This window comes from Stylophora pistillata, chromosome 3, assembly GCF_964205215.1.
Source record: "Stylophora pistillata chromosome 3, jaStyPist1.2, whole genome shotgun sequence".
Taxonomy (NCBI): Eukaryota; Metazoa; Cnidaria; class Anthozoa; order Scleractinia; family Pocilloporidae; genus Stylophora; species Stylophora pistillata.
In genome coordinates, this window is record NC_142521.1 from 20,390,300 (window position 1) to 20,414,630 (window position 24,331).

The window sequence follows — 24,331 nt, forward strand, 5'->3', positions numbered from 1 at the left end:
TTATCAGTGCATTTGACTCTTTCTCATATAAGAAGTACGCAACACTATAGCGGATGTCTGTGCGCTTGACTCTTGTATGATGATTAAAGTTTACCTATTTGAAAACAACTATACGTAGTTGGGACCTCAAAATAGACTTTATTCTGACACCTTTAAGGGGAAAAAGCCAGGATTAAATGTAACAGTTTGTGATTCTTCTTGAGCATGACTATTGTTATTATTCGGAAAAAATTGTTCTTCCTGATTTCTTCGCAATCCTCAACACGAGTGTAAAGAATTTCCTGAAAAGCGTCAAGAAACTATTCGATGCTATAAAGGGCATGGTCTTAAATTCATTTATTTATTCACCGGAAATATCTATCTAGACAATATCTATCTAGGCTAGTCCTGTACAGCTGCAAGCTGGTTTGATTGCGGGTCTTTAACCCTTTCGCTCCCATAACCGACCAAGACAGAATTTCTAGCCAGTCATAATGTTTCGCGAGCACGTACATATCTTGAATTCCACCATTTTCTTCGCCAGCATTTTTGGGCTTTGGGAAACATTGTTAACCAGGGCCCAGTTGTTCGAAGGCCGATTAGCGCTAACCCAAGGTTAAATGTTAATCCCGATTTCTATATTTCTCTATTCAAAGGCCGTTTTGGGATAATTTTTATTATTCTTTTTAGAGCACTCAATCATTAAATTATAGAAAAATGGATTACAGTCCCACACCATTATTTCAGGTCCGTATCACTGAAAACGTCCTATGTTTCTGAATTATGATCATATATGATCGATTAAAGCAATGGTGAAAACGTGAAGTAGTTGTAAACCATGTAATTTTTACGTATGTTATCGAAATAAGAGTTGCAATACTAGTCCTTCCATTAACCACAACCCACAAACGCCACAAAACAATTTTTCCTCGGATAAATTGGAAAAAGTATCAGCATTAGACAATTAATAAGCATGCAGTTGAGTAGAATGTGTGCGTGGCACTAACTTCTGTGCATCGTAAATTAAGACAATAATTGTTATGTCAATTTTTACAAATGTAATAGCTTAAAGTGGTGCAATGCAAGTCGTTCCATTTGCCATCTTGGTGACGCATTGAAATACAATTTTCTCGGGATCCTCCGTTAGGTTCACCTCTATTCCAAAATACAAAGCTGCCCCATGCAACTCCGTCCTCCCAGACCCAAGAGCCTTCCACTTGCTCGTCGTTTCCTCCAGCCCAGACGGCATGGCCACTTGGGGAGAACAGTGACCACAGGTAATCGTTTTCTTCTTTGGAATGCACTGTCACCAAGAAAGCCCCAAATGTTTTGCATTGAGCTTTGGCTTCAGAATACCCTCTTAAATGGTCCTGGAAATACTTGTAGCAGTGGTTATTGAACAATGTCCAGTTAGCGTGGCAACCTAAAAATTCATAGCACTTCATATTAGGAGACTGAGTAACAAAGCTCACTTGCTATTGCAAAGTTCAGCTTAAAGCTCTAGAATGACAACGATGCCGTGAATCAAAAAAGAAGAGAAGTTCAGTTAGTCAACCATTTCCATTGACATCACTTCTAAGATCTGATTTAGCGCAACCAAGCTATCTTCTCGTGTCCTTGTATATTGTACCCATGACAAAATTTGATATAGTAGTCATTACCCCCTTAGATTATCAGAGCTGCTAATCGATTCCCTGTTTTTCTTATCTATGTCAATTATTGCAAAACAACCAGTTTTTCCCTCTTCATAGGTATGTGAACAAAAAAGGGTGGACATTTGAACAAGATCCTGCAAATGCGTTCAGTGTATTTGTAACAATACTCAGAAAATTTGTTCTATCGGTATTCTATTTAGCATTTTTTGCTAAAAGTTATTTTGGAATCCCTTACCAATTTGGCAATCATCCCCACCAAATCCAGCTCTACAAAAGCATGTGTATGATTCATCATTGTAGTTCGGCATACAAGAGCCTCCGTTCTGACATGGCGCATTTATACATGGAGTCTAAAATGAAAAAATACCGCGAGCGAATCAACCTAAATCCGATTATAAAGAATCGTTAGAGAAAGAGGAGATATACTTTCATTAATGGATGGAGTACAGTGTTACATTGGTATTCGACCACTCAAAACGTAATACCTAAACGCCGCTTACCAAGTTGGCCGCTTACGTGAGGTCAGGCTATGGCTGAAGAGAGTTTAAATTTGGAGATTTAGTCTCAGGTCTTTGTGGTTTATGTTACCTACCTTTACAGCTCACCAGCGATACTAAAGGATATAAGTTGGTCAATAGCACCATTGAAGTTATTTATCTCTTGGCGTTATTAACTGCGTCAATGAATGAATGTTACGCCGCAAAATGTAATAAACGCCGCAGAATGTAAAACTGACGCAAAATGTAATGATAATCGCCGCAAAATGTAATAACATCGACGCAAAATGTAATAACATCGACGCAAAATGTAATAACATCGACGCAAAATGTAATAACATCGACGCAAAATGTAATAAATCACTCAACGCAAAATGCAATAACTTTTCAACACGATATGTAATAACTTTTCTAACGCATTATGTAATAACACAAAATGTAATAACTCTTGAATGACTTGTATGCTCTTAACTTCGTTGTGTTATTCATTTTAGATTACGTGAATCAAATAACAGATTTTCAGGTTTTCTGGTTAACTCAAAAGGTAGGGTTCCCTCGCTTGTGAATTACTGTTGAAGTGCCTTTCAATTCGGCTACTATATAGACTCTCGCCTTCTCTTCTTCAAGAGAATACCATACAAATTTCGTTCTGCTCACATCGTTTTTGCTATACGTATACTGTTAAAGTGTGAGAATTGATGTGTATGACGTATATGACGTGATGAATCATGGGATTGTGGATCTATACCACAAATTCCTACACAAATTACCACAACTGTTGGCCAACTGGATAATTTCGATCCAAACAAAGAAAATTGGGAGTGCTACTTCGAAAGATTCGAGAAATTCACCGTAATCAACAACATCGCGCCAGAGCGACAGATGGCATGTTTACTCGCGGTAATGGGTCCATCGACGTATGGCATTCTACGAAACCTTGTTTACCTGGAAAAGCCCAAGGATAAGTCTCTAGATAAAATTTCTAACATTCTTGAGGAACGTTTCACCGAGAAAAAGGTTGAAATAGCCGAACGATTTAGGTTCTACACCGCCATGCAAGAGTCAGAAACTATTGCGCAATTCGTGTCTCGTCTGAAAAAGTTGGCAAGGTATTGTAATTTCGGAGACAAGCTGAATGATATGATTCGTGACCGACTGGTGTGTGGAATCAAAGATCGAAATACCCAAAAGAAGCTGTTGGTGGAAAGTGGTTTAACCCGAGAAAAAGCCATCAAAGTAGCGATCGCTGACGAAGCAGCGAACAAAGACGTCGCAGGGCTCGCGAAAGCTAGAGGCCTGGTTCCAACCAACGAAGTTCATCGAATGAATGCCACACCTTCAAAGCCGCTCAAACCGAAAACAAATAAAGAAGACAACCCTCTTGGAGAACCAAAATGTAAACACTGCGGAAAAAGAAACCATCCTGCAGAAAAATGCAAATTCAAGCGTGCTGCATGCCATAAATGCAACAAGCAAGGACACATTGCACCTGTTTGTAAGTCTTCAAAGAAATCTCAAGTTCATGCAGTCGAGGAAAAGCTCTCAGAGTCTAAAGAAAACACGAATGAGGAATTTGATGACTACTCTTACCTGTACAACATTCAAGGTGGATCAGAAAACCCCATCGTGATAGAAATTGAAATTGAAAACCAGCAATTATGTATGGAAATTGACACTGGCTCTGGAAAGTCTATCATAGGCGAAAACCTCTACAAGGATAAATTCTCCAATCTGCCATTAAAGCAATCACCTCTCACCTTTGTGACCCACACAAAAAAGGAAATCAAGCCTCTTGGATATGTGGACGTAGAAGTCCAATATGGAAGTCAGTCACTTACACTACCCTTGTATATCATCAAAACTAATTCACCACCCTTATTTGGACGTGAATGGTTGAAAGCCATCTAACTCAACTAGCAACAAATTCACAAAATGTCTACACCAATCAACATTAATCAAGTACTTCAGCGTCATGACAGTCTCTTCAACGGTCAACTTGGAAAGTTAAATGGAATTGAGGCTAAACTCAACCTCAAGGCCGGAGCAACGCCAGTCTTTCACAAGGCTAGGCTTGTCCTCTTTACAAAGAAATCAAAGATAAGTGGAAAGCTTAACCTGCTAGAATCTCAAGGAATCATCGAGAAAGTGCCGTACAGTGAATGGGCTGCACCTATTGTCGCTGTTGACAAGCCTGATGGAGGAATAAAGATATGTAGAGACTTTAAAGTAACTGTTAATCCTGAGTTAGAAGTCCACAAGTATCCTTTACCTCGTATTGATGAAATATTCAGTAATATTGCTGGTGGCGAAAAGATCTCAAAGCTAGACCTAAGTCACGCTTTCCTACAAATAGAAGTTGCAGAAAAATGTCGTCCACTTCTCACAGTGAATACTCACCAAGGACTTTACCAGTACAAACGGGTAGTCTATGGAATAGCATCAGCACCTGCTCTATGGCAAAAGGCAATGAATCAAGTTCTCCAAGGTATTCCTGGCACTCAATGCTATATTGATGACATAATTGTCACTGGAAAAAATGATCAGGAACATTGTAAAAATTTTGACAAAGCTATGACCCGTCTAGAAGGTGCCGGACTGAAGCTGAGTAAACTGAATAAAACCAAATGTGAATTCATGAAGAATGAAATTGAATACTGTGGACATGTGATCAACAAAGAGGTCTATGTAAACCACAGAAGAAAGTTGAAGCAGTTGTGAATGCCCCCAGCCCAGAGAATGTAAATCAGCTGAGATCATGGCTTGGATTTGGGGATTACTATCATAAATTTCTACCAAACCTTGCAACAGAGGTGCAACCGCTACATTGCTTATTGAAACAGGACACTCCCTGGCACTGGACAAAGGAACAAGAAGCAACGTTTACAAAAGTGAAATCAATGGTAACATCTGACACCGTTCTCACACATTATAATCCTGACAAAGAATTACGCTTGGCAACCGACGCATCAGCTTATGATATTGGATGTGTTTTATCCCATGTTACGCCAGATGGTAGTGAAAGACCGATAGCATTTGCTTCACGCACACTGAATGACACAGAGAAAGTCTACCCTCAGCTACAAAAAGAAGCCCTCTCGATTGTGTGGGGTGTGAAAAAGTTTCAGTATTATCTTGAAGGTCGTCCATTTACCTTATTGACTGACCACAAGCCACTTACAACAACATTTCACCCTCATAAAGGAATTTTAGCTACAGCATCAGCTCGTATTTAACGCTGGACTCTATTTCTTAGTGGACTCTCATATCAAATAGAGTATAAAAACACTAAGGCTCATGCAAATGCAGACAGACTGTCTAGACTGCCCTTGAATTGCATTAAAGAAGACGAAAACCTTAAAGATCCAGCAGACATCTTCCACTTAAATCAAATCGACAGACTACCTGTCTCAGTGAAAGAATTGAGGAAGGAGAGCAGAAATAATCCTATTCTTGCCAAAGTGATCCAAGCTGTACTGTCTGGGTGGCCTGCAAAACAACGGTTACATCCAGACCTCCTACCTTATTTCCACAAAAGAGAAGAACTGACCGTCTATGATGGATGTTTGTTGTGGGGAGGACGAGTAATTGTTCCACCAATACTCCAATAACGCGTTCTAGAAGAATTACATGAAGGCCACATCGGAATTGTCAAAATGAAGGGATTATCTCGTAGCTATTTCTGGTGGCCCGGCTTGGATTCTCAAATTGAAAGCACATGCAAAACCTGCTAAGGTTGTGCACTTACACAAAACAATCTTCCTGCTGCTCCTGTACATACGGATGGGAACTTCTAGAAAAGCCCTGGTACCGAGTCCGCATAGACTTCGCAGGGCCCTCTCTGAAATCTATGTTTCTTGTAGCAGTCGCCGCACACTCAAAATGCCAGAAGTTCACATCATGTCATCAACAACATCTTCAAAAACAATTGAAGTACTGAGAACCATCTTTGCCACACATGGTCTATCAACTTAAATTGTTTCTGACTATGGCTCACAACTCAGGTCAGAAGAATTTGAAAACTTTTTAAAGATGAATGGAATACAGCATTTTACTTCAGCCCCTTACCATCCAAGAACGAATGGATTGGCTGAACGCTTTGTAAGGGTAATGAAGGAAGCTTTGAAGAGTAACAAAGGCAGTACAAGTCTTAGGTACAAACTTGACACTTTCCTTATGAAATACCGCAATTGTCCACATACTACAACTGGTAATTCTCCAGCTGTCATGGTGATGGGACACCCTTTACGCTGTAGTATGGATCTACTAAATGCAGACATAACCAGTACAGTTGAGAAGTCTTTTGTCACAGCACCATCATCCAAACAAATGCGTCATTTCAACCTTGGTACACCTGTTCTAGCCAGAAATTATGGAAAAGGTAATCTCTGGTCCAAAGGTGTCGTATCAAAACAAACCGGTCCAGTATCATACCAAGTACAAGTTAGTACTTCAACTTGGCGTCGTCATCTCGATCAGTTAATAAGATCTGAACTACCAATTACAGGAAGTACTCCAGTTACCATGACAACTAATGAACCACAGGTTTCTGAAGAGAACTACCAAGAGTCACAGATAAATGCGCCTTTGACAGTTGATACTCCTGATGTCAACTCATCACAAGTTATCTCAGAGAGTCAGAACAGAACCCCTGATGATGTAAAGAGCAACGAAAACTCCAACACTCAAGCTCCAGTCAGGCAAGATTCCGAATTAAGAGAGTCAAGACCAATGAGGAACAGAAAAAGTCCAGTATGGATGAAAGACTATGTTGCAAAATGACATTGTTTGAGTTAGCATGAGAATGATTTAGAAACATTTCTCGTTTGAATTTGACTTAAATCAAGTGACTATGAACATTTAGTTGTTTGGCTCTGTTTCAGTTATATGGCTTGTTGTTAAACCCGTTAGTTCAATTTTAGTGTGGGGAAATGATGTGTATAATGTATATGACGTGATGAATCATGGAATTCATGGGTAATAAATTATGATTGAATTCAACCACCGAACAAGAATGTTGTGTCTCAATACATAACAAGAATATAGATTGTTACCATTTACGACGCCATTTTGGCGGGTAGGCAAATTCGACTGAAGGCGAAGTGTGAAGTTATTGCCGTAAGACTTCACTCCCAACAACTGCATCGCAAAGTATGTTCTGCACACGAAATCCTTCATGGTATCGCTTTTTTAAGTTTTTTCAAGTTCATTGATTTTATCATGGACTGTTAAGTCTGGAGGTAGATATTCTGCAAAGGGTTGTTAGACAATTCGAATTCATGTCGAGGAAACTTAATACAATTTTCGAGCTTCAGTGAGCAAGAGACTTTTATGTGAATTTAACACGCCCAAACATTCAAGTGTTTCCACACAATCTGTCATTTTATCGTCTAACCAATTTGCGTTTGGAGCGTGAACATGCCAAATTTTGACAATTTCGCCGTGTGTTTCGGCATCCCAATAAAACACAGATTTTTAAACACATTGACTGCTTTTCGTCTGTAACTTAGAAAATTTCGGTCACTCCGCTTTTTGCGTGTTTTAAGGGTAGAAACACACAGGGGGGCTGTAAAAACTTGGCGTATTCACGGTCGAACTTTAATTGGTTTGATTAAAAACGCGACGGTTTGTTACGATATACAAGAATGTTCTTGGGATATAACAAAAAAGCATTTAAAACTTTGTATCACATTGTGTGTTTTTCGAACTTAGAAAAGTTATTACATTTCGCGTTGAAAAGTTATGTTTTGCGTTAAGTGATTTTTACATTCTGCGTCGATGTTATTATATTTTGCGCTAGTATTACATTTTGCGGCGATTGTTGTTACATCTTGTGTCAGGATTACATTTTTCAGCGTAACAAATGAACACGGGCCAATATCCACTACTGAAGCAAAAACTAAATCTGGAGTTTGAGACGTTTAGTCACCCAATTAGTTTCTGAACTAATAAGAATGAATGACGTGCAGCTGTTCTTAGAAAACTAAAAAGAAAAGATGAAAATCTAACACATTCAAAATGTCCAACAGGGGAGCACAAGCAAATTAATTTACCCCTTTCATAAAACGCAGATCTTAGTGTGGCTTTTGTTTGGTGTTTTCAAACGTAACAGATATCCTATTGTATTATCCGTTGGTCGACCACCGTTACATAATTATGGAAAATAATTATGTAAAATAATTATGAAAAAGTAAAAAAAAATAAAATAATAAAAAAATCAAACAGCGGAATTGAAAACAAAGAATTTAGCCAAAATGAAAATTCAAAATAGCTTCAGATATTGCCTCTCTCAGTTCATTTTCAATTGCCACACAAACTTCCAATTTTCAGTATTAAATGTAAATACACTGACCAGACACTGATATAGCCAAACAAAATTCCAGGTACAAAGTAGCGGTAATTTGTTTAACGTGCAAGCTTAATCAAATTTGAAGATGAATTACCAGGTCGAAAAGCATCGCCTCGAACCTTGCCTACTTCAGTGATTCCTTTATGATTCAAGAATTTGAGTGAATATACCTGCGCAGAAAATAGTTTTGAAGCAAAGAAGACACAACCAACTTACCCATTTTTTCACATGACGAGAGGTCGAGTTTTGTTTGAAATTTTGAGATTTGTTGAAGATGTTATCGAACAATAGCTCGCACCAAAATGTGCCGTCCTCGTCTTCTGCAGAAGCCATATTTAAGGATGTGCAAGATGGTGTGTCAAAGCACTTCATGGAACAGTCCAAGTCTCTCCTAACATTGAAAACCTGAATTCGTTTTGTTGTGTTAAGATAATGGAAAGGGTACTCCACAAAATTAACAAATCGAAATGTAGAATGCGAACTGATCTGCCGGATCTCTTTAGTGGCATCAACAAGAACTATCGAAAATACATAGAGGCTCACAAAATTACTGAAAACAACGAACATTTCTCTCTTTGCTTCTATCAACGCTACAGTTCAAAACGCCCCAGCAGCCACATACTGTGGAACACTTCTTCTTTTTGTTAGCTTGTTTCCATAATGTTGTCTGGGTGAATGCATTATTTATTACAAATGACTCTGTGTCGCCGTTCAAAAATAAGAGTAATTGGCTTTTAGCTTGAAATGGGAAACTTCATATCGCTTGAAATGGGAGACTTAATATCAAAAGTCGCTGTTGTGATTCATTATTGCTCGGAGATTTCGGACAGCTGTAACCAGTTCGTAATATTCAACTGATAATTTTTATTGATAACGGCATAACACCTCCTTGTCTTGATAGCAAGATCAACATCAATCTCCGATGCGTTTCCTAAATTATTCATATGCAGCCATGGCCTTATATTTTTCTTCCTTTTTGTTCGTCTCTATAATCTCGTTTTTGAGGGACCACCAGTCGCATGTTATAAGAAGCACACGGCAATGCACAGAAAATTTAAACCTTTAATGAAAAAGGGATTTTCACACTATAGACACGAGACTTCAAACACCTGCTACTGAGACCAATTTGCTTTCATTAGCAGTCTGCTTAAACAACAGGAGAGCGCTTTGCAGTTTATTTATGGCGAGCTTGAGGAGTCGGAGATAGAATTTAACTTAATAGAACTGAAGTTAAAGCCTCAATAATTGAGTCCATGGTCCAATTATTCTTGCGACTAAATTTTTCTGATGCGCTATCGTCTGAGTTTTTCTTGGGGATCAGTCCTTATTTATCGTCTCGGAAGAGAGGGGGGGCCGGCAGGGGGGCTGTGTCACGATAAAATTTATCTGATCCCCCCATAAGGCTCTGTAATAATCTAATTACCCACTAAGCCACGTAATTGCCCTAAATTTAAAGTACAGAAGATTATAATTAAGCAGAACAGCAAGTTCCGTCTAATATAACTGTACGATTTCTTATCATGTTTAAATGAAAAAACTCTTAACCGCTTTAAAGACATGTTTCCTCATTCTATAAAAACAATTGCAGCAATTGGCACTATCAGAAAACTGTGACCTGCGTAATCAGGCTCCTAAAGGAGGGAGTAGAGCCGGGGAGAGCGGGTAAATGAGATTAAAGAACCACTCAAAATTCTACCGGCTCCACCCCCTTTATATTCTGTTAGTCACGATTCATCCCCCCCCCCCTCTGTTCCCCCTGAAAACCATGTGATCCTCCAAAATCCCCCTCTCTCCTCTCCCCCAGGCAATAAATAATAATTTGTTTCGTGGGTCTGGGGCCTAAATTTTTTCGATGTTTTCTTCCATTTTGAAACGCGTTTTGTGCTTTCGTGTGTACAACGATTATCACTTGGTATTCCTTTTTTTTTTTTTATTTTTTTTTTAAATGAATTATGATTCCTTTCATGTGTCATGAAAAAATTACCTTTAGACTTACATTTCAATGTTCCTACGGAGTGTGATAGCTTCCGTGTTATTTAGGAGACTCAATAAAAGGAATTTTTTTTAGATTGTAAGAGCTTTCCTGTTAATCAGGAGTTTAAATAAAAGGAAATTGTATTAGACGGGGCATCAGATAAACCGAAAGTCAACAGAGTTTTGAATGGGAATTTTCCAGAATGTCGCGCAATACCAAAGATTGGACTTAACCTTTTACTCCCTTTAAAATATCTGTTCACTGGAGCAATTTTCGTTTTCCTTTATGACGCCACTTTCGCGTTGAATGTTGCCGTTTTTAACGTTACATATTGTCAGTTACCCGTTGCTTGTTAAGCAATATATGTTTTAGTTTTACGAATGCCATTTACCCAGTTCTCCTCCTCATTTTCGTTACATCGTTGGTAGACAATGAATATTGGACACGAGACTTTGTTTACCTAATTCTGTAAGTTCGTGCGTTATGACATCATAATTAGCATCACCTTCTGACATCCTGTCATGAATTCGAATAATCTGTTATATCCTGTCTCGAGATTGGACTGATGGCAAAGGCAATATAATAACCAAATTTTGATAGACAAGGAAAACATTTCGTTCATTTATATTTCTTCTCTTGCCACATCACACAACCTAAGCAAGTAAATTAGCACTGGCCCTTGATCGATTATGCCCAGCTACATTCGCTACCAGCAGACAAACAAGCTAAGAGATAAGTCCACGCTATTTTTCCTCTGCTCCTTTATTCTTGTGGTTGTTTACACGACTGTTATTGGCTTCGTGCTTGTTCACGTACTAAAGATAACGAAAGACATCGAGGACAGCAACGACGAACTGTTAGAAACGAACAAGAAGTTAGAAGAAAAACTGGAACTACTGGTCATCCGTCTAAAGAAACTTGAGGAAAAAAATTCGTTCAATTCGAGCGCGTTGCCCTATGTAAATATAAAACCACCCAGGCAGCTGAAAACTGTGAGAAGAGCAAATATAAACGTCGGACTAAGCAACTTCAGAGGAAAAAAAATTGCCTAAAAATTGATTCTTACCAAAGATACTGCTATGAAGGTGAGTTCAAACAGTTAGAGCTAGATATCCTTATTTCAGAGAAAAGGTTTTCTACGATATAGTTAATGAAATCCGGTTCAGCACGACAGGAACACAAGTTGTAGTCAAATATCTCGAGGCAATAAAAGTCTTACTTTCAATATAACTCCATCTGCATAAAGACCCAGAATTTCTCTATTTTCTCACATTATATGCCTTCAATTAATTCTATTCTAGTCTTGCCTTTTTTCATTCTACAATTTCTTACAGATAAAGTCTATCTTAAATTCTCAATTTTGGCAAACTCGTGTCGAAATTATGCGACAAATTACAAATTCATCGTCTCCCTAATCAGCCGCGATGCCATCTTCCAATTTAAGCTGCTAGAAATATATACTGCGAATAAATGCAAATACGTTCTGACTATAATTTCTCATTCAAGAAGAATCATTTAAGCTTATCTGGAAACGGATACAGCTGCACTCGCTCTGTTTGTGCATCTTGTGTGTCTGTTTAGCATTCTCAACTTATTAGAGCGACTAACCTTGTTTCCGTATAATTCACACACTCCCAAGAGTTCTCCGAATGCAATCAGTCAGCCGTTCATTTATAACTCCTTTACAACCTGAAGATCAATTGAGGATTTCTAAATATTTTTTTAATATCATGTGAACTCATGAAAAGAAAACATTTGCAATGGCTCCAATTTGGCTGAAACTTCCTCAATATCAACAAAATGAACAGATAAACATTTCGAAGCCATCTTAATTTCAAATAGTGGCCTCATCTAAGACACTTGACACCTTTGTTGCTTCCTTACGTGCGATTTCTTTTCTTATATACTTTTCTTTGCTTTTATTTTGGCCAAAACGACTCGATATGCTATAAACCTGTAAGCGAGCTAAGAACATATTTAATTTGAAATGGTGTTACTTTAGTGTATAGGACGGTGTGAAGCCTGAGGAGCTTAAATTTTTGTTTTGATTTCTATGCACGCAATTTGAGAAAAGGAATACCTAGGTCAAAGAAATATATACACAAAGTTCACTTGGATGGCCTCTAATATTATGGAAAGCTTAAAAAATAAAAACGGTCGGCAAGCCGTCTTGAAGCTCCAGAAATAATGGAAAAGCGTCTTTTTTTTTTTCATTTAAGGGCTTGGGAAACTAATTGAAAGTATGAATTGAGAGTAATGGTTGCATGCGATAGACATATATATATATATATATATATATATATATATATATATATATTTTTACCTATGTCCGATGAAGTAAGACCTCGGCATGTCGTTTTACTGTTTTAGTGCGGCTCTTTCTGAGTTGGGTCATCTATCTTATTGTGAAAACCAAATTTCAAAAGCCAAACAAGGTTGGTCCTGTCTGCCGGCCAGTTGCACTGTCATGATGACATCCGGATGCTTAGACCCGAGCCATTGCTACTGAACCCAAGCAGTGCCAAAATCATGAACATGAATTTTCTCATCTTGTTTTGCCGGATACCGGCTGATAACAAATTCAAAATATTTGGGTGATTGGTATGAATTGAAATTCCATGATCCTTTGTACATTCATGTCAAAGTTAAAACACAGAAGAATATTCTCTGCAGTTTCAAAGTAAGAGTCAGTTTTCTTAGTTTGTATGAACTAAAACTGAAGCAGAAATGTCTTGTGCGTCATTTTGCATCGTCTGAATGGTATGACCCACACTAGGAACCTAAACTTGGGTAAACCCGCAGAGGTGCATTTCCCATACAGGTCCGCGGAACCAGGATTTAAAGTGAAGATTATAATTCTATGGGCATCGCACATTGTTGCTCAAATAACCAAGTGATGGAGTCTGATAAGGCCTGAAAGGAAGCTCGTAGTCGTTTATTGTTAACTACCAAATTTCAAAAGCCAGACAACGTTGGTTTTGTCTGCCGGCCAGTTGCACTGTTTATGATGACATCCGGATGCCGAGACCCGAACCATTGCTAAAACCCAAGCAGTGTCAAAATCATGAACATGAATCTTCTCAGCTTGTTTTACTAGTCATGGTCTTCTAACTCTTTCTACACTGTCTTTTAACCCTTTCCTTTCCCCGTTCTCTCTTCGGTTTTTACTCACTCCATTTTTCCTTCGTCTGCACTGACCGCGAACTTATCAGAGCTATTTTTCTTTCGTATTTTATTTCAAAAACAAATCAAGGTCACACAGTGCTAGAAAGCATTAGCTGCCGGAGCTACAAGTGTATTGGTCGGTTTAGGGTTTAACATTTTTCAAAACAAAAATGTATCTTCCGGCGAGCGTCGTAGACTCTGTCGCCTTTTGAGAAGGTCCTCGTTGTCGATGAATTCAAACTCCTACTAAAATTTAAGCTTTTCTGGCTTAGTGCGTTTTTCTTTGAGTATGTTAGAATGTACGATTCGTAGCGAACAATTCAATGTGGATTTTAGACCCAAACTGGCAATTCCTAGGACTTACGAAACTCTCGAGCAATTTGCTAAACTCCTCTTAAAAGGTCGAGCCACTTGCACGAAACTGTTTTTTTTTCTTTTTTGGGTTTAAATAGCCATTTTCAGGGAACCCTTTCTCTTTTGTCTCGAAGAAATCCTCCGAAGAGCCAGATCAGAGGACAAGAGGACCAACGCAACAAGTTGTGTTAGCAGCAGCTCCCAATCTGAGAGTCGCACAAAGCTTCTGCGGTCTTATGCGCATGTACGAAATAAGCACGTAAACAGAATGGAATGGTGCCCAGATTATGTAACTATTTTTTAAGTCAACGTCAATTCAAATAATAATAATAAAAAGTTAGCACTTGTAAACATTCTTTATAGTTCAAGACTTTGTTCTAATTGTAATTTTTACGCGCACAGCAAATACAGTTAATCTTCGATGAGATTTATGTGCCAAAGGGTGCGAAGAAAAAGGGGAACCTCTTGTCGTACATTAGCGGGGCATCATTTTCGTTTATCTGGTATTGCTACTTGTGATTGAAGATTGAGCGATTTGATGCTTGAGCAGATACAATCCTGACACACGTCTCATGGGTACGAGTTACCACTTCAGGGACTTTATGAATTCCGTTTGCTGCATTCATTGAAACCACCTGAATTAAAGGTTGACTTTATTTCATATATGCTGTAGATACAAGGTGAAAATTTCTTATCGTTAAATAACAAAAAAGTGCATTTAAATTGAATTAGATGCAATCGGAAAACCAAGTCAAAAGTAGTGTGTAGTAAGACGCTTTGAGTAGCGATAGTTTCTATGGCTGTCGTCTTTTTCCGAAAGGCAGTTAATGCTCTCAGGGCAACTGCTCGTATAACCATCAACAGCTCTCGCCTGGACGCCAATACTACTCCCAGAGTCGTCGCAGTGCTCCGAAGTTTCAACGAACGATACAATTCCACTGCGATCCCTTAAATAAACTTTAAGTCTATTTGCGGTGAAAGGCCTTCGCTGGTCCAAATCGACTTCCTTTTCTTCCTCCTTAAGTAAATACAGCTTGAATGAAGTTTCTTCAGAGAAGGTCTGAAGCTTTCGAATCCGCCCATACGTACGGCGTCCAATGGGCGCTCTTCTCCGTTCCATTTCATCCTCGCTGGATTCTAAAAACTTCAGCTGCCTAGGCTTCATTACTCTTTCACTCGGCTCCGCCGAGAAATTACGCGGCCGTGCTCTTGTTACTTTATCCACGTCGCTACACTCGGTATCTGATGACTCATTTCGGATGAAACGTCTCCCATACGCCCATGACAGACTAGGCGTTTTCTTAGGTTTTGGCAACGTGCTGTGACCTGAATAAGCTTTATTAAACTGCCTAGGGCTCTGCGGTGGGTTGGAATTAGTCATAGTTCTTATTTCTACATTACACTCCCCTAACGAACTAGAAGGTTGTCCAGGGCTACCATGATTAAAGTTTTGTAAAGTGATAGATTCATTTAGGCGTGGAGTATTGTTAATCGCTTTCCCAGTGATATCAAATTGTTTGGATAGTTCTTCTTGAGATCTAGTGACCGGCACTTGGGTATAATAGCTTTTTGTTATAGTAAGGAAATTCGAATCAGCAGCTGTGCAAGCAGCATTGCACAAATAGCGCTCTTCCCAAACTTTGACAGATATTTTATCAAGTCCTCTTCCTGATCTGAGGTTTTCTTGCGCCCCAATCCCGCTTAGTTTCTTTACAGTAAGTGCATGGGAGTTATATTGGGCATGGCTCCCTTTATCACGACCGGGTTTGGGTAGATTTGAGAAGTCTTCTTCGGCTTGTCTCATGGAGTTGTTCTCTGTTTTGTCTTTATCTTCGGTGGAAGTCCGTTTGAAACATTTCTGGATCCTGGGCGTAAGACCAACTCCAACAACGTATGTTATTACAAAAATCATTACTAGAAAGCCAACTGCAAGTGTTACGGCAATTGGATAAGTTTTATCAAAACTTGATTCATTTTTAAAACGTTGTTTTGCCTGAGTGGTCAGTGCCTTGAATGTTCCTCCTGATGCGTTCGATCTTAGCGTTAAGGAAACAATAGACTTCTTAGTTGTCTCAGGAGCACTTCGATACAAAGGTGCGCTTGCAGAAAACGGATATTTCGTAGGCCACAGGACAGTTTTATTCTTATTCTTGTCTTTTTCCAAGTTTGACCGATCTTGTTTGGGGGAATATTCACAATCCCCAACAGAAATTCCCTTGGAATTCAATTGAGTAAAGTTTACGTTACGGCTGTTTACAATAACATCACGCAAACAACCTATCAAGCCAGGATATTTACGAGCGCTGCGTCCAAAACGTATTGTAACGTGAGAAAGTTCGCGCCCATTTTGAACGTCTTCGGCCGACATCGTTGTTTTAAACTGGTATTGCCCCCTTAACGCGTCTTCGATGAATAAATAAGCACCAGTTTCCTTAGAAAAATGAAAAGCTACTCTATACCAATAATTATCAGACAGTGAAGTTCCCCCAGAGGTCAGATGAAAGGAATCACCTTTGTGGCCTTTAGTAGCTGCGAGTCTTACAAAAACTTTCATACGACCCATCTCCAGGAAAAACAAGGCGGTAAAAATCTGATTCATTATCTTTCCAACAAATGCCCTTGACTGGCTAGTTCGGATTTGAAATTCTAATGATGTGTTAAGCTTAATTATATCTTTCATCATGAGCACTATCTTGGAATTTTTATCGGAAAATGAAACAATGTTATCAATTGCCGCTATGCAACGAGTCGAAACATCTCCAAACTGTTTTATGTGCGACATATTCAAACGCCCCTGAGTACCTGAACTGCGAAAGCTAATTTCTAGGTCAGCAACGCATCCAGAGAAGTTTGCCGTTTTTGTCAAACAAGTAAAGCTTCCATCCAGGTTCCGTTGCTGTTTTGTGTCAGGGCGACCTCCAAGGTACAGGATTTGCTCAACTTTGTCAACTAAACGCTCGTGGTATTTGACTTTTTGTGAAAAGAACTCATCCACTTTGCACTGCATGTTGCCATCTTCCACGTCTTTGGCGATGAACATGTTAAACTTGTGCCATCTCCCATCTGCAAAAGACCTGCGCAGAACAGAGGCAACTGCCTGGGGTGCTGAATGCTGGCAATTTTTGATGGAAGTACACCTGTATTTGAAATTTAATTTTAAAAGAAAAGAAGAGTTAGCAATCCATGTTTTAAAGCAACTTTTATAACTACAAGGAAGAACACCCGACGTAGATAGCTGGATCGAACCAGTTCAATCTTGTTGGTCTATCCCCAGTTGTTTGAAGGGCGATGAATTGCCAGAGGATAGCGCAGCACGTTTTGTCAATTCTTTCCCACTAGGTAGCGATTTACCCGTTATCTATCTTTTGAACAACTGGGCCCTGATGGTTTAAGAAGCTCGAAAAAGCTTGGATCATTACTACTTTTCATACTTAAGATGCTAGTTCATCCCAGATACCCCTAGCATTTCGAATTCGCCAGCTTTCCTGGAAAGCATAATTTTCCAGAGTTCAAACCTGTACCGTACCATTCAAGTCCAGTGAATTAGTTATTAAGCCTCGTGCTATACCACAAGCCAGAGTGACGGCGAGAAAGAATCAGTCGTTCCCGCCATTGTCTGACCATCAAGCTGAACAATCGTTTTGTAGTTTTTCAAAACGCTTTAGCGATTCAGCAGCAGATTTTATTGCTACTTTAACGATTAATTCCAAAGCTAAGAATTAATTCGAGCAATTCGCTGGCTAGTGCTGAACTGATAATAGCAGCGGGAAATTGATAAGATACAGTGGGAAATGGCCGTATGAGTTTGAGAGTTGTTGAACAATTATCTAAGGGTAAGTAAGCGAGTAGTAACGGGAACGAATGGAAACGATTTAAACCACTTAACAAACGATCAAAAAATTTCGCCTCCACTAAATGTAACTAAATAGGTTTACGAGTAATTTGAACATATCAACAAAGTTGAAATGGTAAATTGGCCACCGTTACGATTATAAAAGCTGACGTTTCGAGCGTTGGCCCTTCGCCCCGACGAAGGGCTAACGCTCGAAACGTCAGCTTTTATAATCGTAACGGTGGCCAATTTACCATTTCAACTTTGTTGATATATTCAAATTATTTCGTTACCCCCACCGACGCAGCCCCAAACAGTTTCTTTAGAAACTATCAGCCTAGGTTTACGAGTACCCTTAATAGGCTGGATTTGTGATATATTTAAATTCAATCTTGGTGACTGCGTTTAGCAGAAAATACTGAAATCGAGAGATTGTACGAGTTGGGATTGTTTCGGTGAAGCTGGCATATCGTAACTCAAAATAGGATATAAATACGTCAAGAAGAATTCAAATATCAAGAAGAAAGAAACAGAATTCAGAAAACAGAACAGAAAACAGAAGTCGCAAAAATATACATTTGGAATAACTAGAAGGAACAGCTTGTTACAATTAAATAATCCCCCTGACACAGAAAAACAAGCTAGCGTTTCCATAGATTGCCAGCATTATGTAAACTAGAAGAAAAAACGTGCTAAACTACAATACAACGAACCCTGATATTGTTCCTTTACTGCGTAACAATTACAACTCTAATTCATTTTCTTAACAGATTTACTTCGGCTGGTTGCACACAGCCACGTGCGCGCAGCACGTTGCTAATTATTTCAAGCGCGTCTATAAACCCTCCATATTGTTTTTAACAAGCATATTCTGTTCTTTAAATGCTGTCAGAAAAATGCAAAGATAACTAACTCAATAAAACGAATCGAAATTCATCGACTCTAAGAAACACCAATGCCTTGGAGAGAGACGAAATCCTCATCTTCTGGAAGTTTCTGACTTTATTGAATAACGCGTTTATTTAAAAAAAAATAATAATAATGAAACGCTAGGGAAAAAAAAACAGTTTATATGCTTCCAGATAGTTTAATTTTGAGTTTTAGTGTGCGTTCTGCACAACAGTTCTCTCCTCTATCTAGCGGTGATTACACGCAAACTGCAGTTACCCACAAAATGAACAATATTTCTTTATCATCGTCCCATTGAAGTCGGACACAGTCGTTCCATATCAAACTGATCAATGAAGAATGAGAAACTCTTAGGTTGACCATAACTTACTTCTTCTCGGCGCCCAAAACAAGTTGAGCGTCATGTAACTATGGTTCTATTGCAATGCAGATTTACTCATCTGCTCATTTTATTTGTAGTTTTGATTGCGAAAATACTTTTGTTTGCTCAATTTATATTCCTATGAGCTGACAAAGAACTACTTAGTAAACGCTGGAGGGTAAGTTAAACACGCCGAGTTACAGCAATCAAAAGATAACATATTAGTCCGGATAGGGCAATCACGTAAAGCATTGGCTAAATATTCATTCCAAACGTGAATTAAGCGTGCATCATTACACAGATAACCACCCAGAGAAAGTTTGCAGAGCAGCTGGTGAGCCGATATGTTAACTGGTGGCATTGAAATAAAAGGTAGTGAAATTCCCGAGGTGGAGAGCGTTTAATGTATAAGTTACATATTTTAAGTAGAAATTGTTGGCCTTTTCCCTGCGTCTATGGCAAATGATCAGTTAGTACGCAGTCGAAGTCAATGAACCGTGGGTGAAAACATAGCATCAGTAACGATTAAAAAATAATAAACAATTGTATGATCTATACAAATAAAATTCAGAGCGAAACTAGTGTCAAAGGTGCCTCCAGGTGGCAAAAGGATCTTGTACCCACGCCGGAAAACTTAGCGTCCTTTTAATTTCTTTCCAGCTGTGCTGGGGTTACAACGCGGCGTCTTCAAGCATGTTTGCTTATTTTTAGCGTATGATTCGCCTTTCGGAGATTTCCGGCCCGTTTCTTTTGATAAGACGCGATAATATGGCAAGTAAATGCCTTTCTTGTTGTCAACAATGGCGATGAATTTTTAAACACGTGGGTGAAATCCACGAGGAAGAATGTAATGCTGTCCAAGGAACTGCGCAATCCACATATTTTCGCTACTACTTCCACGAACCTGAATTATCTCACATTCCGAGTAGCTGAAGATTAATTCATAAGCAAGCATAAGTACACCGATCTCCATCCAAGCCTCAGAATTTAATAATCTTTCGCACTGAAACTACTTAATCATGATTTTTTTCAAGAGTGTTCAAACTTTTGCCCAAACACATGAGTGCACTACCGAAGGTTCCACATATAACTCTTTCTCTAACGTATACAGTGCCATCCATCGCCTCGCCTTTTTTTCTTCATGGTAAGCTAGTGTAACCGAAAAAGGGGCACCTTCTGGGTTCACAATAGGAATAGGAAAGCTCAAGCGCACAACGCTTGAAAAACCTCTTTAAATCGAATTTATGGGAGATGAATTACGCGGACAGAATATAGTAATCACTTGAAGTGGCTCATAGATTTGCATGCCACCAGTCAGGTAATAACTCGGAAAATCACCTTAAGAACTTTTACGCGAGCGCCACCAGTTGATTTTCTTTGATACTCGTGCCGGTTTCAATGTTATTTTAAAATTTAAAATATCAAACTACAAGGACTACCAGCCACCGGAAAACAGTGCTAGTTGAAAACAAGTAAAAAAAGAACAATAGGTAAGCGGACTGAAGACAAAATACTTTAAAATTCTCATTAAAAGCAACTTAACAAACAGTTTCAACGGGTACCACTGAAAACAATACTGACGATGTTGAATAAACTCATAGCAAGCAAAAGTTCAGTACAGTTCCAAACAAATTCAACTGTAGAATAAGAATAGAACTGATGATTTATTATTTATGGGAAAAGTCACTGAGACAACTCTTAATTTTAAAAGAAAAACGTTATTTTTTCTATAACCTCTTTCGCACCAAAGCTTAATAATATTTTTTAAGGCTGTTTTGTTAACACGCTTTCAAATTGTTTTCTTCATAGAATATGCTTAAACCGACGTTGGTCAACTTCAAGTGTGGCATATTAAAACTAAAAGTTAATGACCACTTAAAACATGTGGAAAATTCAGTGTTTCAGTTCACTGTTTCTGATTATCATTCAGTTAAACTCGATGTCAACAGAGTACATGTCCTTTTATCTTGTTTTGCGCGTGTGAAGAACAGTTTAATGCAATATCTATATCATGGCTCCGTTAGCAATGGATTAAAAATATTTCCACAGGCTAAGTTCTCTTGCATGATGTTTTAGTTGTTCCGGCAACCTCTTTCAAAAAACGTCCTTCTAGATGCATCGACGATGTTTTGTGATCTCACGTACTTATTTCGTCTAATTCTAATCAATCTACATCAGAGGTAAAGCAGTTGGAATCCTTTGTACTAACTTTGCATCAGAAACAATGGCGTTGGACGTAACTGCACCCGCATTGCCGGGCAAAGAAGTTTTATTTCACGAGTCTAATGTTATCACTTAATGGTCACTTTTTAGCTGAATGTAACACCCTTATTGACGTCATTTCCATGTATTAAACTAACTACTCCGGAATTTGTGTCAGTTTACGTATCTGTTTTGTCTAGGTTTGTTAATAAAGCTGCAACGGCATGCATCGCACATGTGGTCTTTCACGATACTGTTACACGATAGACAATGGGCCGGTGGCAACTGGTCAAGGAATAGTTTCTTACTGATTCTCAAAGATGAATAAATTAAACAAAGGCTACCTTATTAGACAATAGTTAATAGAGCGAACTATGGTTAGACCACAGTTAATAGAGGGGACCGTCTAACCATATTAACTATGGTTAGACGGACATCAAGTCATAATCTATGTCCCAGGTTCTCTCTTCTCACCGCCTCCGACAGCAGGAAAGAGAAAGAAAGAGACGGGGAACGAGAAATAGAGAGCCTCTAGAAAGGACCTTAATCGAGTTAAATTTCAACTAAGTCGTCTCTATAGAAATGTAATGTTTTGACTGTTTTAAAGGGATCTTTAATTTCAAATGTAGTTCCTGTATTAAAGTTACTTTTCCGGAAGCTCGCGATAAAATATGACATTCTTGCTGCCACCAAAATTTTTGTATGCCATTCCAGCTCCATGAGAATGTCACACATACAGCTACCTTGGATCGCTTTTGGAGGCATGAAAACGCTGTGGGTCATTCGAATTGGTATAACCTTTATTAGTATATACACACTCAATGATCTTGGCGTTTCAAGCAATCTAATTGGTTCGTAAAGTACACAATAGTAATTACAATTTGAGGCAAGCCGATTACTCTATACCCAGGTATGAAACTGTCACTTATGGCAAACACTCTATTAGATTTCTAGGCCAGGGCTATGGACAAAATTACCCAAGAGTATAAGGGAGGTCGAGACCCTCACGTCGTTCAAAGGCAAGATACGCCAACTCAGTATAAGTGAGCTCTTGGATGATGGCTGCACACGCTGTAGCCTCTGCTCCTCTTGAATTTTGTATATTTTTATTACAAATCCCGTAACTAGTTAACCATAGATTTTCTCTTAGGTTTAATATATATACTACTGTAAATAGCTCCTAATCTTTTTTCTTTTTTAGTGTCCCCAAATTAGTAAGGGATTTTTCCCTAGCTAGACGGCTCTTGACATTTTTAATAAAGTTTTACTACTACTACTACTGCTATCTCGGGCTAATCAACAATGTACACCTCCGAGCGAGTGGATAATGTGAAAAACAAAATGGCGGGCGTAAACTCGCGTTTCGCTAAAGTTTCAGTAGCAGAAATTGCCTTTAAATGCCTTCCTTTTATTTTGTCGAGATCACTTCGTGTGTATATACTAAAACAATTATTCTTTTCAATCTCGGTGAATAGTGGCTTTCGGGAATATTTAGCCACTATTCACCTCGATTTCAAAGAATAATTGTTAAATATCGCCACTCGAAGGTTCCTTTGGTACCTCCTTTAAATCTGTCGGAAATTCTTATGGGCACTCAACATTGGGGGGCACCCCTCCCACTCAAAACAACACCCCAGCTCGCGAAGCTTAACAAAATCCTCAAAAAATCCCCGAGAAAAATATCAGCAAACTCCCCACAACGATTGAGTCATCAACCAGTGCTTCCTGCCTCGGAGCAGTTAGAATGCTCAGATAGAATGACTATAAGAATATTAGTAAAAATGATGATGATAAAACCAGTTTTGAAAGTAGCAGCAGTTGTAACAATGACGGAGCTATATTCAGATAAAATAGAAGAAAACAAGGGGAACTATTCTTTTATCTTGGATACGAGATCATATATTAAGTTGTATTATTATCATATAATTATTATTTTAAAAATCATCATCCTTAGTGTAATTAATTTTATAGTGATGACGATACGATGTAGCTGGGCTACACAAGCACCAGGAATAATTTTTTTCTTATGACCACTTCTACAAAAACTAGGTGCTTATCTCATACTTAAAAAATTATCTCCTTGTGACAAATTTCCCAACAATTTAACTGAATAAGAATTTTCTAGATCACTTTTACAGCAGGAAATGACGTTTGTGTTTTAGACCGTTGCTTATTTTCCCCAGCTCTTGTAATATAATAAGTTTCTTTTGCATAACGCCCACACTACGGTGTGACTGACGAAACAGGAACTTCAGTTCATCCGTTTCTGAAAAAACTCCCCATAAGAATATTCGAGTAATTGATCCAAAACGGAAGGAGATAATAGCTTAAACCCTTTGGAGTAAATCGCCGTTTTAGCTGTCCCTGTTTGGTGTTATCATAATGTAAGTAACAAACTAAATCGACCCACATTACGTGTCATGACACTGGCCCAATGCTGCGTGACGATAATAACGTGACGGAATGATATATAACACTAGTCACGTATATCCTTAGATGGATTTGATATGATTTGATTTTCAGGTTTTCGAAAATATGTTTTCAAAAGCATGAAAAAAACTTTTCTGAAATTAAGAGAAAAAAAAAATTTAAAGAAACTTAACAGACTGTAGCAAAACATCATCAGAACAACTTATCAAGTTTGGTTTCTCAGGACGCGAGGCAAAATTTGGTCCCAAAATATATACATATATAGCAATCTACTAATCAGGAAATTAGCTGGACTTCTTACACAAACGAATCTTCTCGATGCTCTCTCAGCGTTCCTTCCGTTTGCTCCTTGTTCTATGGCCATCCGCAAACAATGCTGAACAAAGGTTTGACCTGTAATAACTTTCCTAACGCATTTTTACCCTCAGGCAAGGTACATAAAAACAGAGTTATAACAGCTTTGAACACTCCACCGACACGCGTTTCTTTCTTTCTAAATAATGGGAAGAGTTATCACCGACAGTAAACAGTATTTGTTGCGAACATAGGATCGTTCAATGAAAGACACTGCGATTTGCTAAGGGCAAACACAGCCACGTGTGGAACGCGCTTTCAAAGCCGACTGT

General features: G+C 38.6%; 1 protein-coding gene and 1 long non-coding RNA gene across 2 annotated transcripts; one reads left to right on the plus strand and one right to left on the minus strand.

The window, feature by feature from the left end:
- Nucleotides 1-319: 319 nt before the first annotated feature.
- Nucleotides 320-9,129, minus strand: LOC111332889 (brevican core protein). Its single transcript, XM_022938355.2, has 3 exons — nt 8,694-9,129; nt 1,870-1,984; nt 320-1,402 (listed from the first exon to the last, which is right to left on the minus strand). Exons 1-3 carry the CDS (start codon nt 9,042-9,044, stop codon nt 1,023-1,025), a joined length of 846 nt encoding a protein of 281 aa, XP_022794090.1. The 5' UTR covers nt 9,045-9,129; the 3' UTR covers nt 320-1,022.
- A 1,862-nt stretch (nt 9,130-10,991) lies between these two features.
- LOC148734977 (uncharacterized) lies at nt 10,992-14,327 on the plus strand. The gene is made up of 2 exons (XR_015999027.1): nt 10,992-11,537; nt 14,106-14,327. It is a non-coding gene; the product is annotated as an uncharacterized LOC148734977 (long non-coding RNA).
- The last annotated feature ends 10,004 nt before the right edge of the window (nt 14,328-24,331 follow it).